Below are 15676 nucleotides of genomic sequence, written 5' to 3' on the forward strand. Positions count from 1 at the left end.
ATATAAAACAAATTGCCAATTATGTGTCTATAGAAGCATTAACTCCTCCCATTGTCAGCCTGGAATCCTGCTGAATATTTAACACACACACACACACACACACACACACACACACACACACACACACACACACACACGTTCAGCTTCTCTTGTGTGGGGTCTGGTCACTCTGGCCAGCCTCTGGTAAGAATCTATTACACCCACTTATGTAGGTTCCTTCCACTCCATCATGTTTCTCTCTAGAGTCTTTTCCTCTGATGACCCCTTTCTGTTCCTTAATCATCAGCCCTGCTTGCAGAGTGTTTGAATTAAACCCCATCTGTCTCACTCTACAAGACCTCTCCACTGACAGCAGCGGCCCGAGTGTTCCTACTCTTCTTTTCCCAAATAAATCCTAGTGAGCCCTGAGCTTCCTTAACCAGTATCACTGGCAATGTTTTTATTTAGCAGGGGGCCATCCAGGAGTGCCCACACTTGCCCGCCCCACTCCACCTTCCAGGGTGTCCCTCAGGGAAGTTGGCAGGGAAGCTGTTGCCACAAAGCCCCCTAGAGGTGTGTAAATAGGCACACACAAATGTTATGTGTTCACCCGCAGAGCTAATACCAAGCCTAGTTCTTCACGTGAGTTGAGTGTGTGAGTCTTAGGGCCAGGTGGCTGGAAAATTTGAGACCAGGAATATTGTACAATTTGTTTATGTTTTGTTTTTTAATGAGTAAGCACGCTTCTGTTGGAAAACTGTGTTTTCATGTAGAGAAATGGATTGGTGTCCAGTACCCAAGAGCCCCCAGCCATGGCATCTTCTAAGTGGGTTATCTAACAGTCTGCTCTCCTGAGCTTTGAGATGCTGGGGTCAGGTCTGCTTCTGCTACTCCTGGGCTTGGGAGACATGCAGCCTGACAGGCAGAACAGGAAGGTTCCATCCCGTGGTATACTCACCAGCTTGGGGGAAGTAATTCCAAGTTCAGTGTTTTAAGATGTGTAATGATTTTTCACTCTGTAGATAGTCACGTCACACCTGACAGTGATAATTAAATTATCCGGCAAATGGGCACATAATAATACAGTATAAGATGTAGATTTAACATTTAAGGGAAGCATGGGATTCAGCAGGAACACAGAGCACAAACAAGCTGGCTTTCATGCAGGGTCTCCTGTGTGTGTGCCGGGCTATAAGACCCTGCAGAGTCTTCTGTTATTTCCTGTGCTTGACATAAGCAAGTCAAAGCTGCTCTTTCCTATGGCATGCCTGCTGTTAGCACATGCTTTGGGCCCACTAGATTAAGCATTGTGCATTTCTCACTTAGAGACTGCTGATTTCCATCTAATTAAAAGACCAAAAATCATCTGGATTTATTTGAAATACTTATTCTGCAATAATTTATTTAAAGTTATTGAACTACTGCTTGGTTTTAAAGGGATATGGTGTTATTTTTCTTCCTGGCAGTTACCTAATCTCACAGACACCTTAATCTTGAGCCCAAAACAGAGTAAAATTCACAAGCCCCAAATGTGGGGGTCTATCCCTAGACTGGACCCAAAACATGCTCACAGAGTTAACTGTGGGAGCTAACCAATGCTTGACTGTCACCTGAGCCCTTCAAACACTTGATACGCACAGATCTGACTTAAAATTTAGGGATAACAGGGGTCAGTCGACATGTTGGTGACCTTAAAGGCATAAACATAAGGACCTTGGCACAAGGTAGTGTGTGTGTGTGTGTGTGTGTGTGTGTGTGTGTGTGTGTGTGATTGGTAGATATGAAGGACAGATTCTCATCTGAGTAATCTCATCTCCCTCCAACCATCTCCCTTTTAGCATTGGTCTCATAGTCACATGATCTTAGAACTTTGAGAAGTCTCTGAAACTGGAGCGTGCACCTCTGAAGAGCTGATCAGAAGGTGACCAAAACTGATCAGACTGGCTTTGCCCCTACCCCACAGGTCCAGCTCACGCCTCCAGCTCCCAGCGATGACCTCGCCACACTCAGTGAGCTCAATGACAGCAGCCTGCTGTATGAAATCCAGAAACGCTTCGGGAACGACCAGATACACGTGAGTGCCAGAGGGCTTCACGCACCACACTGTCCCAGCTCAGGACCACAGACGTGATGGGCCCGCAAAGCTCTGGCCGTGAGGAGGAGGCCTAAGGTTGAGCTTTGCAGAGTTCGAACTCGTCTTGGGAAGACTCTTAGGTGTATTTCAGAGTCATGCGTAAGCTCCTACTCTGCAGGTAGACAGTGGCTCTTCATTGTGTGTGTTAGGTCTCAGAAACCTGGGACAAAGGCTAGTTTGAGGTGCCTGTTTACATAGCAAACTGATGTGGGCCAGCTCTCCTAGCATTCCTCAGTACCCATGGCTCTTCCCAGCACTCCTCACCCCACCCCCTTCCCTAAAGATCTGGCTCCCAGGGACTGGGTTTCACTTCCCTTCTCCCAGCCTGACACTTATACAATCCAGCCATTTTGGCTACTCTGGTCTCGTGGCCGCTTGGCCCTAACTGCTCCTCTTGGTCAGTGGCCCCTCTCTTGCTCCTCCTCCCATTGTCTCCTTGCAATGCCCAAGTCCTGAAACCCCCCGAAGACCACCAGGAATCAGCCAGATGTAAACCACACGGTATTTCAAGCTCAGAGCCTGGACAATCAACCACCTCTTAAAGAGGGAAGATGGTATTTAAAGGAAAAACTGTAGGCGCGGGTAGGGGGTTCCAAGCCACAGTTAGGTTAGAGGGGTACAGGAAAGTTGCCCTTTGAGCTGATTGACTGGGGAACCAGGGCTAAGGGAAGGGACCAGGGCCAGGCCACAGGAGGGAATTTTTCATTTGTTCTGGTCATTGTGACATGCAGCTCTGATTGGTTGGCCCCGGTACAAGCTCCTAGAAAAGGTTACTAGCTGTATGTTTGTGGCTCTCTCTGAAAATTCCGGGAGTGGGGAGGGGGTTGTCATGTTCTCAGGCCCTGAACACAAAATGGCGTTGGTGTGGCCTCTACATCTTCTCATGGAGCAGTTTGCTCTCCAGGCCATGTTCAGCCTGGACTCCTCTGTCTGCCCACTCTCTCCCTCGTATCTATAATAAAAATCTCGCCCATATTTAGGAGTAGCCGTGTTCTCCTTCTGTTTCATTTTTTTCATTCCCTACACTTCTTGCATTGTCCTGGCTGAGTGTGAGATCTTCACAGAACCAGCAAGATCTACAGATCAGCCGCTTAGAAATCTCAGTCTGCCTCAGACACGTTTGCTTTCAAAGTCAGGAAAAGGAAGCAGAAAGGCTGTGTGGGCTGAGCTAGGAAGGGACTTTAGCTTCATAGAGTCTGACTGGCCCCATCTTCAGGAAGTATCTCTCTGTACAGTAAGCATGATTTCTGCAAGGATGTAAAAACAAAAACAAAAACAACACAAAAACTATCTAGATGAAGAATGAATTAAAATTTGTTCTAACCTTTTTGTGGATGTTACTTTTCTAGTGCTGGGAACAATGTAGATGGGCTATAGTTTCAAAACCCATCTCTGCCTCCCCTCCCTCCCTCCCTCCCTCCCTCCCTCCCTCCCTCCCTCCCTCCCTTCCTCCCTCCCTCTCTCCCTCCATCCCTCTTGCAGTTGATTTTGTTCTGCCCCACACAGAGCCCAGGACAATCCAGCCTGCAGAGCCTGTGGAGATTTCTGATTATGCTCGAATCCCTGATAACACCCACTTAGTCCTAATCCGCTGAGAATCTGATTAAGTCATTTTCATGTAAATGTGAAGACGGAGGTTTCCCAACAGTAATGAGTTGCCAGGTCCTGATTAACCCAGGATGCTGCCACACAGCACCTTACTGCTTCAGTAAACTGCCTGCCACCATGTGTATGTTTAAAATTAAATGCCTTGCATCCCAGTTGCTGGAATTTTGCCATCGGCATAAGTGGTTAAACCTGATTGCTTTAGTTTTCATTATCTCTCTCAGAGGTGCTTTTGTGAACTGTGTCTCATTTCCCTTCCTTTTCCCACTTTTTCTTGTGTTATTTTCTTTTCCTTTCTAACTTGTTTTGTGGTTCTAGTACCCAGGACGATATGCCCAGGGCCCCAGGCACGCTGGCAGGCAAGTTCTGCCACTGATCTAAGTCCCTGCTCCTCTCTTTGCTTTCTATCTTGATAATCCAGAGACCAGGCTGGCCTGGAACTCACTGGCCTAAGATGGTCTTGACCTTGCCATCCTCCTGTTTCAGCCTCCTGAGGGTTTTATACCACCAAGCCAAGGGAAGACTAGGTTGGTTTTGCTTAATTCCTTCCTGCTGGTCCAGTTGTTCTGTCTCTTAATCATCTACTCTCCATTCACACTCCTGGGTCACCGCCATCCCTGCTCTGGCAGCCCCACCCTGGGCTCCTGGGGTCAGCACCATCCCTGCTCTGGCAGCCCCACCCTGGGCTCCTGGGGTCAGCACCATCCCTGCTCTGGCAGCCTCCAACTTGGGGCGTCCTTCTTCTCTCACCACCTGAGCTCACAGAGAACTAGATGCCAAGAGAGCCACCGAGCTTCTCTCTGTCTGGTTGCTTCCAGCGGCAGGCAACGCACAGCTCTTTCTCTCAGCTTGTTTCATGGCTGAGAAGCCAGCCAGTCTCATCCTCCAAACAGACCAGGAGTGGGCTTCACCACCTGCCACACAGGCCAATAGCTGCCCTCCTTCCTGCACTGGGAACTTTCCAGAGACTCTTCTGTGCTCTAGCATTCTCTTTCTACTTCCCAAATAACCGATCTTGCTGGAATCCCTCTCATGTGTGTTTTCAGCTCTGCGTCTCCGCTGAATCCCCAAGCTACATTTAGCAAGGTCTCCCTTGTAAGAAAATGCATCGTGGGGTGCGGGCATCACCCTCCTTGTACTGTGGCTCCTGTGCCAGCCCCTGGCCCTGAGGAGGACAGAACCAGGCAGTTTTATTTATGTGACGCCTGGCCAGTGCTGCTGCTGTTGAAGACCAGGTTCTCCCTCCTCATCCCCTCTTACTCCCCAGAGTAGACGGTCCTCACTAGAAATAATATCCAGGCTAAAATCATGTCCATCGTGAACTTGCCACTGAGCTACCCGAAGTCACATCTAAAAGACTGACATGTAATCTCAACATAATCCCAGCTGATGAATGCCTTTGGGTATCTTCTGTGGACTGTAGGGTGTGTGAACTTTTTACTGCAAGTCTGCAAAGAGACTAGCAGCATTGGAGCCCATATTGGAATTCATTTTATTGGATCTTTGGGACAGAGAATGAAGTTGCCTAGGCTGCGCTTGAACCCCTGGTTCTCCGCCCCACCTCTCACATGCTGGAAGTCAGGAGTGCGCTAGCCCCACCTCTCACATGCTGGAAGTCAGGCGTGCGCTAGCCCCACCTCTCACATGCTGGAAGTCAGGCATGCGCTAGCCCCACCTCTCACATGCTGGAATTCAAGCATGTGCTACTGTATCTGCCTTCGTATGGCAGGCTGGCACCTGAATTTAAGCATGTTGAATGAAATTTGGAGTTTGCGTTTTGTATGCCTTTGTTAACTTTCAATCTCGTATTTCAGCAAATTACTGTTTTATAAAAGTGCCAGCCCGTGGTTAATTGGAACTAGAACAAGCACATGTCTTCTCAGGTAGAAAGCACTGGGTTAGGAGATGATTTTTCCACATTCTAGTGTGTTTGGGCTTTATTCTCACACACACACACACACACGCACGCACACACGCACGCACACATACACGTGCACACACACACACACACAGACATGCATGCACACACTTGCAACTCACCTGTGTGCTGATAAGGAAGTCGGTGTTTGACATCCCCCCAACTCTGCTCTTTTTATGATGTGGGGGACTGAACCCAGGGCCTTACAGGTGCGCAGCAAGAGCTTCCCTGCTGAGCTACAGCCTTTGCTCTCTTTTCCCTTGTTGAGACAGGGTCTGGCTAAGTTGCCCAGGCCAACCTTCAACATGGACTCCTCCTACCTCAGCCTACCAAGTAGCTTGAGTGACACACTCTGGTGATGTCACTGGTGTGAGCACCTGGCCAGGCTCCCACTCGACTCCTGCTTGATTTGTGGATCCCTAAGTCCCTTTGCAAGATGTGCTCAGCATACAGCTGCACTTCTGCCACCCAGCCACAAGTCCTACTTCAACTGCAGCATCTCACACGTCCTTTAGGGAAGGTGGGGGTTTTCCTCGACGTCTGTCTGTTCTCAGGGCAGTGGCCAGTTATGCCTGCTAGAACATGTTACATAGCATCACTTTCTGCATAAAGGAATGCAAGGTTATTCAGGGGAAGACCAGAACCCAAGGACTCTCTTTCTGGCCCCCTGTGTTTTTGACCATCTGTGCCTTAGCTGTCCTGCTGGTCACCTTGACCTCCTATGACAGTGTCACTGAGTGCACACCACCCTCTACTCCCTAAAAGTCTGCACACCAATGGCCTCACTCACACGGAACTCCCCATGGTACTTTCTGGGTTTCAAGGTTGTGTGGTTTCTGCCACAGACTCATCACCTACTCAGTCAATTCTCCTTATTTAGATCGGGGGTCTGTTTCCCTTACTGTACACACAAATGCATGCACATATGTAAACACATGTGCTCACCATGCATGCCACAGTGACATGTAAGGTTCTTAAGGACTGAGTGTGTGAGAGAGAATGCCTCTTAGATCAAACACACCTTTTTTTTTTTTAGCGCAAGAGAAACAAGTTACTATGAAGTTACCTGCGGCAAACAGCTGAGTCTGGGGTGAGCTACTGATATTTCACACGCTGCCGCAGACCTGAATGTTTGGCAGGATTTCTATCTTCTTTTCTGCATCTCCTTCATTATGTGATGTGATCTGTCCGTAGCAGCTGTGCGTTGCTCAGGTCCTGAGTATGTAACACTCATTGGATGTTATCTTGGAGAATTCCGCATGCCTGCCACAGTGGGGAGCTCCCAAACCTTCAACCTTCTGGCTTGCATGTGATAAGGCAAGAGCTTGCCAGAAAAAAAAAATGCACAAAATAAGAACATTGTGTGTCTGGAATAATGGTTGCCAGCAGTACTAGAGAAAACAGAGCACACATCAGAGCCCTTCGTGGGCTGCAGAGAAGCCACTTGGAGACAGCCGAAACCCCTGGCACATCTGGGTCGCCCAGGGAGTTCTAATGGTGGTGCCAGGCAAAACAGAACAAGGAAATCCTGGCGCAGCCCTTGGGTCCCTCATGGCTCATCTCCCCACCTGATGCCTGTGTGACTTCTGCTCAGGGGACCCAGGTCGGGTGGCAGGACCTCCCTTATGGAGCACTTCAGTGGGAGCTCAAGTGGCTGAAGCGCTGTGGGCCAGCCTTGCTCTCCAAGGCTCTCCTGAGGCATGCGGTGGTGTGCTTTAAGATGCCTGCTCACCACTCCACACTGCTTCTCAGAGAACATGTGCAGAGTGCTGAGAAAAACAACCCATTTTAGAGCAATGAGCTATGGGAGTTCTGTTTCTGTAGTTGAGAAACCTTTCTGGGCAGAGCAGTGGCATGGTGGCCCATGTCATCAGAATGCCCTCTTCAATTCTCACCACTTATATGATGACTTTATCACAGTACTGAATCACATTCTTATAATTATATTTTTTGTCCATTTCAGCATACATATTCATGGAGGATCTTAAGTTCCACTAATAATTATCCCAAGATAAAAATTCCCCCTCATTGAAGAGTGCATATTTAGGGTGTCCATTGTGATATTAAATAATTGATAGCAGATCTACACACTGAAGCTCTTGCTGCACTTAAGGAAATTAGCCTCACAACCACGGTTACTGTTGATTTTCTAGCGTGAGCGCCTAAGCTCTCTTAGCCGGCTCCCACTGCGCAGTGAGACATTCCATCCGATCCCTCCTACCCTCACACCACGCCACTCACACCCTCTGGGTTTAAACCACTATTTTGTGTTTAGCTTAGAGTACAAACATCTTCTGTTTCTAGCAACTTCTTTCTGATCAGATCAGTAATTACATCAATTTTTCACCCACTCATTCCAATAGGCACGAATCTCTCCTTGTCACCGTGACCCCAGGCTTACCCCTTGAAGTTGTTTGTTTTATGTAGCTAATGGTACATTGATTTATCATGGAAATATAGGATTGCCGTCTCTTCCTGATCGCTTTGCCAATTTCTCATTACAAAACGCTCCTTTTGGCCCCCAGTGTTGCTGCCCAGGCTACGTCTGGATGGGATGGTGTACGCTCAGCTTTTCTGCGACTGTTGTTTGCATGTATATCTTGCTTTATCTCCTTTATTTTCAAATCGCCTTGGTTTTTATATTTGTGGCATTTTTCTCTAAAGCATCACACATCTGATGCTTTCACCTAGTTCGTGGTCTTTGTCTTTTAGCTGCAGTATTTGTAACACTTATGTTTGTTGTAATTACAAACATATGTGGACTTAAATCTACCTTTTTAATCTCTATTCTATTTATTACTAAGCCTTTATATCTCATTATTTCAACTTTGATAATTGGAATGTTTGACTTTGAGCTTTGCGAATACTTTGTCTTTGTTTTTTTTTAAAACTATATAGTAACATAAAACTAATGATGCCAGTTTCATCTTGCTGTGGATTTGTTTATTTTACTTCTATATTGTTTATCCAGACTGATTCTCACAAAATCCCTTCGCAGTAAATTCTTAGAATCTAACCATTTCACTGTGTTTCATGAAACCAAACCTGAGAGTTTCGTGTAATTTGAATATGAATTTTATATTTTCAAAGGACATTTGAGTCAATTTAAGAATATTACAAAATGACGCTTACTGATTCACCATGTTTCCCCAATGATTTCTAGTTACATAATTTTAGATGATTCTATCTATATAGTTGATGGACTATTTGTATCTTTTTGACAGACTTTTATTGGGGACATCTTCTTGTTTGTTAACCCATTCAAAGAACTCCCAATTTACTCTGCTGTGGTGAGTATAACACTCCCAATGTGGTTTTGAAGTGACATGCATGGAGCATACACATTTCATGATGGTTACATAAAAACCAAAAGAACAATTAATACAAAATTTCTCAGCATTGTTCTCACTTGAATAACATGCTGGTCATGGCGATGTGTTCTGAGGCAACTTTGGAAAATAACGTTATTTTACCAAAGGTATCTTTCATATTTAAATAGGTAACTGTCTTCTGATGGTGCTTATGAGGCAGAATAAATTAAGGATACGGTACGTTTCCATGCAACCTTGACTGATTTGGTTTAGAGCCCCTATCCAAACACTTGGTTTCCTCCTGAAGAAGTTTTCTTAAGTCAAAGTAGTGGAGACAGGAAGTGAAATGCACTCTGGGAATTCTCCGGAAGTGACTGGGCGGTGTCACCATGAGACTTTTCAACAACAACAATAAAAATTGACAAGCTGTAGAAAGTCATTTTAGCTAACTGAAATCACAGTATGGTTTTAAGTAATAATGGATAAAAATAAAGTGGCTCCCTGGATTTTATGTGTCAACACACCTGCTTCAGCTGTAAAATAGGATCCGTAAGCACCAGGCTCCTGGTAATAGGAACCAGGGGATAGATGTGCACTCCTCACACCCATGGGAATGTGCAGGAAGGGAGGGAGGTGCTTAGTTCATGGATAGACATGACTGGTGTTTAGTTCATGCATGGATACAAGTGCACAGATTGATACTGAGTAGTGTTTAGTTCATGGATGAATACTGGCTGGTATTTAGTTCACAGATGGATATGACTGGTGTTTACTTCATGGACGGATATTGATGGGTGCTAAGGAAAGGCTTGGCACTATTTCTGTCCTTTGCTGTTAAGTCATGTTTCCGCAATGTCTGTTAATGCCATATATAGACAGTGTATACCTTATGCCTAGTGTACTGATAATTCATTTCTAAATAGCAATTGCACTTTTGAATCCATCATGCAGATCCAGAAGCCAGCATAAGTGCTATCTTAGCAATCCCATAAGTACAAGAGAGGTGTTCTTCTGTGCTGCCCTGTGAAGCACCTGTGTTTCTTCATGACTTAGAAGTGAGCCTTGGTTCCTATTGCTTAGAAGAAATCAAAATTTCCCAGAAACCAGAGCACTAAAAATGTTATCAGCGAATCCCCATGGTAACCATAGGCCACCAAGTCACTGAAATTAGGGTAATTACATTGCTGTGTCTCTGAGAATTCTGTACATAAGGTCCTATGATGCTCACAAATGTGATTTTAGGATTTGATGTTAAATATTGGAGAAGTTGTATGTAACATGAAATGCCACAATTTAGGTTTACTCAGTGGATATCTATACTAGACTGGAAGTTTGTGAGGCGCTGGTCCTTAAGCCATCAGAAAAGTTTAACGCTTGTGGACCAAGAGTTGAGGATAAAATCTAAGTCTCTATGTTGTCACCAGGCCTCCTGGGACTGGCCTAGAAGGCCTTGAGTTTCGAGAGAAGGGTGAGGCTGTACACGTGTTCTCTAGATGTTCCTCCACCACACCCCCAGCCCTGCCCTGAGTTACTGTAGACCCAGCAACACGTTTTCAGTTTCACACGCTCCTCTTCATAAGAGGGACAGAAGTTGATGGGTCTTCCATCTTTGATCTGCTGTCCCCAGGTATCCCAGATGTACCTGAGCCCCACAGGCCAGCGCAGCCCCTCGCTCCCACCCCACCTCTTCTCCTGTGCAGAGCGGGCCTTCCACAGACTGTTCCAGGAGCGAAGGCCACAGAACATCATCCTGAGGTGAGCCAGCCTGTGGCTGCGAGCCGATCCAGAGCATGGTCCCCTTCCCCACTCGCCATGTTTGAAGTCTGTCTTTCCAATGAGCCCATCTGTCTGTTAGAAAGGGCAGACAGATTTCTTGCAGATGTCACCTGGTGTGGCAGAGTCCATAGCAACCAACAGCCTGAGACACACTTCATCTTTGAAGACTTAAAACAGTAGCACGGGGAGTCTGCTTTCAAGTCTAGGAAGCAGACACGGGGGAAGGAAAGCGTGCCGCACGTGGGACCTAGGCTGTTGCTCTCCTGTGGCCCCCACGAGCTCTAAGCTGCAGCTTTATTTATGCACAGGAGTGGGGTTCAGCCTGCTCCTAGTGTCTCCCTCTGCTCACATTCTACCCTGGAGGTCTCCAGAGGTGGTTTTTCTTGTAAATGTTAAAGAAAAGTTCAAACTACGTAAAGACAGTTTATCCTGGAATAAAACCCTTCAGATGAGAATGTGAGGGGAATGCCACAAAGAGGCCTGGGGTGTGGTCACACTTGGAGGATCCAGGCTCGGCTGCTCTCTCTGGAGAAGCCTTTGGCCCTTCCAGTGTGGCCGTGCATGCGCCCATCTCCCTCATCGTGCCCATGCACAAATGTATATGAAAGATTCCTTAATAAACTCATTGCTGCTTCAAGAAATAAACAAGATGGAAGACAAAGAGACGGCTCTGGGGACCTTTGCTGAGAGGGAGCTCACAGCTCCCTGTAGGAGCTTGACTAGATACTGTTCACTCCAAATTCTACATTCCTTTGCTCATGGTAACTTCCTCCCCAACTCCTCACCTATATTTTAAGACTAATGTTTTTGTTTTTGTTTTTTGTTTTTTGTTTTTTTAATTTAAGGAGGAAAAACCATCGTTTCTTCATTTAAGTTAGGCAAGTCTCCCATGTCCTCATAAGCAAGACAAAGCTAGACTTAATCTGAGTTGAAAGGATTTAGGAGTGACATAGCCACTGAGGTGGGGCTTTTTTTAAAGCCCTGCACCTGGTCTCCGTGTGGATCAGGGTAACACGGGAGAAGACTTTAGCCCTTTGTAACCAAGGAGCTCAGCTAGAGCTGTTTGCATTCAATAACTGTTTCTCTTATGCCTCAAAAGTAGCATAGACAGATGGTAACCCAGATTTTAGTCATCAGAGTTGAACATCCCCCTCGGGGCTCAGGGAGCCCTGCAGAAAAGGAGGAAAGGGGCGGAAGAGCCAGAGGGGAGGACACGAGGAAAAGAAAGCCTTCTAGGTCCACATGATGGAAGTTCCCGTGAACTCACAGAGACTGAGGCAGCATGCACAGGGCCTGCACAGGTGTGCACAAGGTCCTCCACGTATATATTGTGGCTTCCCGGCTACTGTATCTGTGGGACTCCTGAACACGCGAATGGATGGGTCTCTGTTTCCTGCGCCATCTCTTGGCTCATTTCCTTCTGTTTGTTTGTTTTTTCCAGTTTTGATGTGTTAGGATAGTTTTTGAAAAATCTTATTTTATGCTATTATTATCCCTTAGAAGCCTTCTCCTTTTCTAGTGAGAGGCAAAAAGGGAGTGGCTGTGGGTGAGACAGGAGGTGGGGCGGTCCTGGGAGGAGTCGAGGGAAGGGAAGCTGTAATCAGGATATATTATGCGAGGAAAAATGACTGTCTTCAGGAAGAGTTGAAAATGTTGAATATCTCTAGAATAGATGTTCTATAAATTAGCACCAGATAAGATGCTATTTTTAATTTTCTTTACAAACTTTATTTTAGTGTCACAGTGGTGACCTGCTTTCATCCCAGAAGCTTCACAAATCAGGACGATGGACTGAGAAGAGTAGGTCGTCCACCAAGTTGAGAGTTCAATTACTAAAATTTCAACATTTTTCTAGCTAATGCCCTTTAGTTGAAATGCCATTAGAACATGGCTAGCCCTTCAGCCGCTAGAAGACAGCTGTCAGGTGGCCCTCTGGAGTCCTGACATGCAGCACACCACTGCGAGCAAAGCAGGACACCTGCTGACTGGGTGCTTAGGACACACCTATCAGATGAGGAGTAGAGACTTCCCATCAGTGGCTCCCAGGCAGTGTTGTGTCTCTCCCACCATCTCTGCGTCTGAGAATCACCTCTGGCTCTCTCTTTCTCTCCCTCTTCTAAGCCAATGAATTTATGTTTCCCCTGTTTTTTTGTTTGTTTGTTTGTTTGTTTGTTTGTTTTGTTGGTTTTTTTTCACAGCGGAGAAAGAGGATCAGGGAAGACCCAAGCCAGCAAGCAGATCATCAGGCACCTGACCAGCAGGGCCGGCTCCAGTCGCACCATGTTCGACTCCAGATTCAAGCATGTAAGTGGCTTCTGGGCTGATGAGTCTGTGAGTGAGTGGATTGTGACAAGTACAATGTCACCTGCAGATACAGTGACACACCATCACAGCCAAAGCACGGTCAAAATAAAAAAGAAAAGGTCTTGGTGTGTTTGCACAGAAGGCTGCAGCTGATACTTCTGGATGGGTGGGAGTTGCCTGAAAAGCAATGCCAGGCAGGCATTAGTGATAGACAGCAGTAAAGTTCCAGTGTTTTTAACAGAAGTGGCCACAGTAAGCATGGAAGGTTTTAATCTGCAACCGTTTATTAAGCTCCGTATCCTCTACAAAAATGCATCAGTCCACTCCACTGCTCTGAAGTGGCAGTTGGGAAGACTGGCAAGCCTTTATTCATATATGCTAATGAATATGCTAATATGCCAGCCGCTGACACTCCCAAACGAGAAACGTGAATAAATCGACAGGGTTATAAGATAAATGCAGGTTCACTAATGGAAATAACAGAATCTATTGACTTAATTGAAATGACAGGGAACAATAGTCTTCCCCTCTAAATTACCAGCTAAGATAATCATCTATTGGCAAGAGAACTGGTTCTGTAATTCCTAAAGTGCATTCTGATCACTTTATGTAGATTGACTTTGCTATTTAGTCTAAGTGACTACTTTCTAATTCCTGTTGAGTTGGTTCGGTGGGCCTCTCCCAAGTCTGCTCGCACTGGGGAAACAAAGCCACCGGTTCCACACAGACTTCAAGCGAAATGCCTGCTCACTCATTTGTGTGTGTTCTTCACTCCTCGTGACATGTTCAAATTCCACGTTAACTCTGGGGTTCCCTAATTTAAATGTCATCCACACAAATATCATTGTCTTAGTCCATGAAGCCCAAGGCAGGCTCAGCAAAACATCCTGGGAAATAAACAGGGGTTTATGCAAGCGTCAAAGGAATTTGTGACGACTGTAAACCTGTGTGACATTACAGAGCACCTGTAGAATGCAGTAGATTGGGGGGGGGGGCGCTGCACTACATCCCGAAGGAGGGAGATTTGGCTGGCGGGACTGAATCAGTAGACAGAGCACCCTTGGTGCACAGAGGTATTTAGCAGTGAGGTTAAAATAGAGCCTGATAAACTGGAAGTGTGAGAAGGGGCAGGTGAGATGTCCTGAGTGACTGACCGTGAGCCCTCAGTGGGGACTTCTCACAGGCAGACATGCAGAGAGCTTGGCCTGGGACATCACAAACAAACTTCCCACTGAGGGAAGGCTGGTGGCATCTACAGTAGACTGAGAGAAAAAGGGAAGGTTTTATCTAGCTACTAAAGGTTATACAAATAAAAGGAAGCTAGAGAGTAAAAAGTGAGAGCTTATGGGATGGAGGGCATCTCCATGAAAAGTCAAGCCGAGGGTAATGAAGAGACCTCTTGCAAGCGGCACCAGTGACAAAGCTACATGCAGCCCCATGAGACCAAGTGGGTGGGATTCTGAGAGGTTCAGGGACTGTCAGTTCCTTTTCCTGGTGCATGATGTTCCAGGAACCATGAACAAGGAGAGATGCTAAGGAGGGTGGGCGCTGAGGTGCAGGCGTGAGCTTGCTCTCGGTCCCCTGGTTGTATACTTCTGAGGCTACACAGCAAAGGTATTTGAGGTCCACTGCAGCCTCATCCTGTGAGAGGCCTCCCAGCGTGTCTTCTGTGCTCCCTGTGATCAGTGGAGGGTGGTGTCCCAGGCCAGAGGCTTTGCTTCTCTTCCGTCAGCCTGGGAACACCTAAGCCTCCTCTGCCCTCCATCCGCACCCCCCCACCCCCCACCCCCTGCCCCGCTCTCCTCGGCCCTCCCCCCAACACTGTTTTGTGTCTAACTCTTGTATCTGAATCTTGAAGATCAGAAGTGAGGGTTTTCATGTCACTGGATTGATTAAACCAGAAAAGCCACATTTTAAAAAGAAATTGCGAGGGTCTTCTTGAGTTCCAGGCTCTTTGAATTCTCCTACAGTCGTTTAAAGGAGCCTTTGCGGAGAAGTCCCTTTGCAGAGGGAGTGACAGACTCAGTTTGATTAATTGATGCGTGGATATTCATTAGAGAGCCCTCGGACCCTTATTTCTAGGAAATACAATATAATTAGCTACTTTCATAGCACATAGCTACCATAACTATTGAAGTTTATACCACATTGGTATAAATGGCAAAAAAACCAGTCCAATAAAATTTTAATAAGTAAATATCGAGGATGAAAGTAGGTTTTCCCCCATATATTTTTATTTAAAATTTTATTGCTATGTGCTATTCTCATAATTTTGTTTCAAAGTCAAAGGAGACAGAAGAGTACTACCAGTTTGGGGCTCTTGCACTTTTTTCTTAATACAGTTGTTTAGTGCCACCTACTGGCTGACTGGCTAATAAAGAAGACAGTAGCTGACTGTTTCTAGCTCAGCATTGTCATCTGGAAGCATGCAGCAGTGTGTGCGTTGAAAAAGTCTGTTAAGAATTTACAATTCTTAAATGGCTTTAGCTTTATATCAGTGTCATACCTCACATGTCTTTACGCTAATCCAGACAAGTTGGATGAAGTCAGCAGTATGAGGCTGTGATTAAGTGTGCCACTCTGCAGCCAGGTTGCCTTGGTTCGAATCCCAGCTAGGACGTTTGGAGTCTGTGATCCTGGCAGTTGGTG

The 15676-nt window shown here is 46.2% G+C and overlaps 1 protein-coding gene across 5 annotated transcripts in view; it reads left to right on the plus strand.

Moving 5' to 3' along the window:
* The window catches only part of MYO16 (myosin XVI), a 464729-nt gene that overhangs the window by 213156 nt on the left and 235897 nt on the right, over positions 1 to 15676 (plus strand). For all 5 annotated transcript variants that reach the window (XM_084759479.1, XM_084759478.1, XM_084759475.1 and 2 more), the window contains exons 11-14: positions 1943 to 2053; positions 8861 to 8926; positions 10575 to 10702; positions 12922 to 13027. In XM_084759479.1, the coding sequence (XP_084615605.1) occupies positions 1943 to 2053; positions 8861 to 8926; positions 10575 to 10702; positions 12922 to 13027 (411 nt within the window). The remainder of the gene's footprint in view (positions 1 to 1942; positions 2054 to 8860; positions 8927 to 10574; positions 10703 to 12921; positions 13028 to 15676) is intronic.

Source organism: Acomys minous, assembly GCF_964271855.1.
Source record: "Acomys minous genome assembly, chromosome: 15".
Taxonomy (NCBI): Eukaryota; Metazoa; Chordata; class Mammalia; order Rodentia; family Muridae; genus Acomys; species Acomys minous.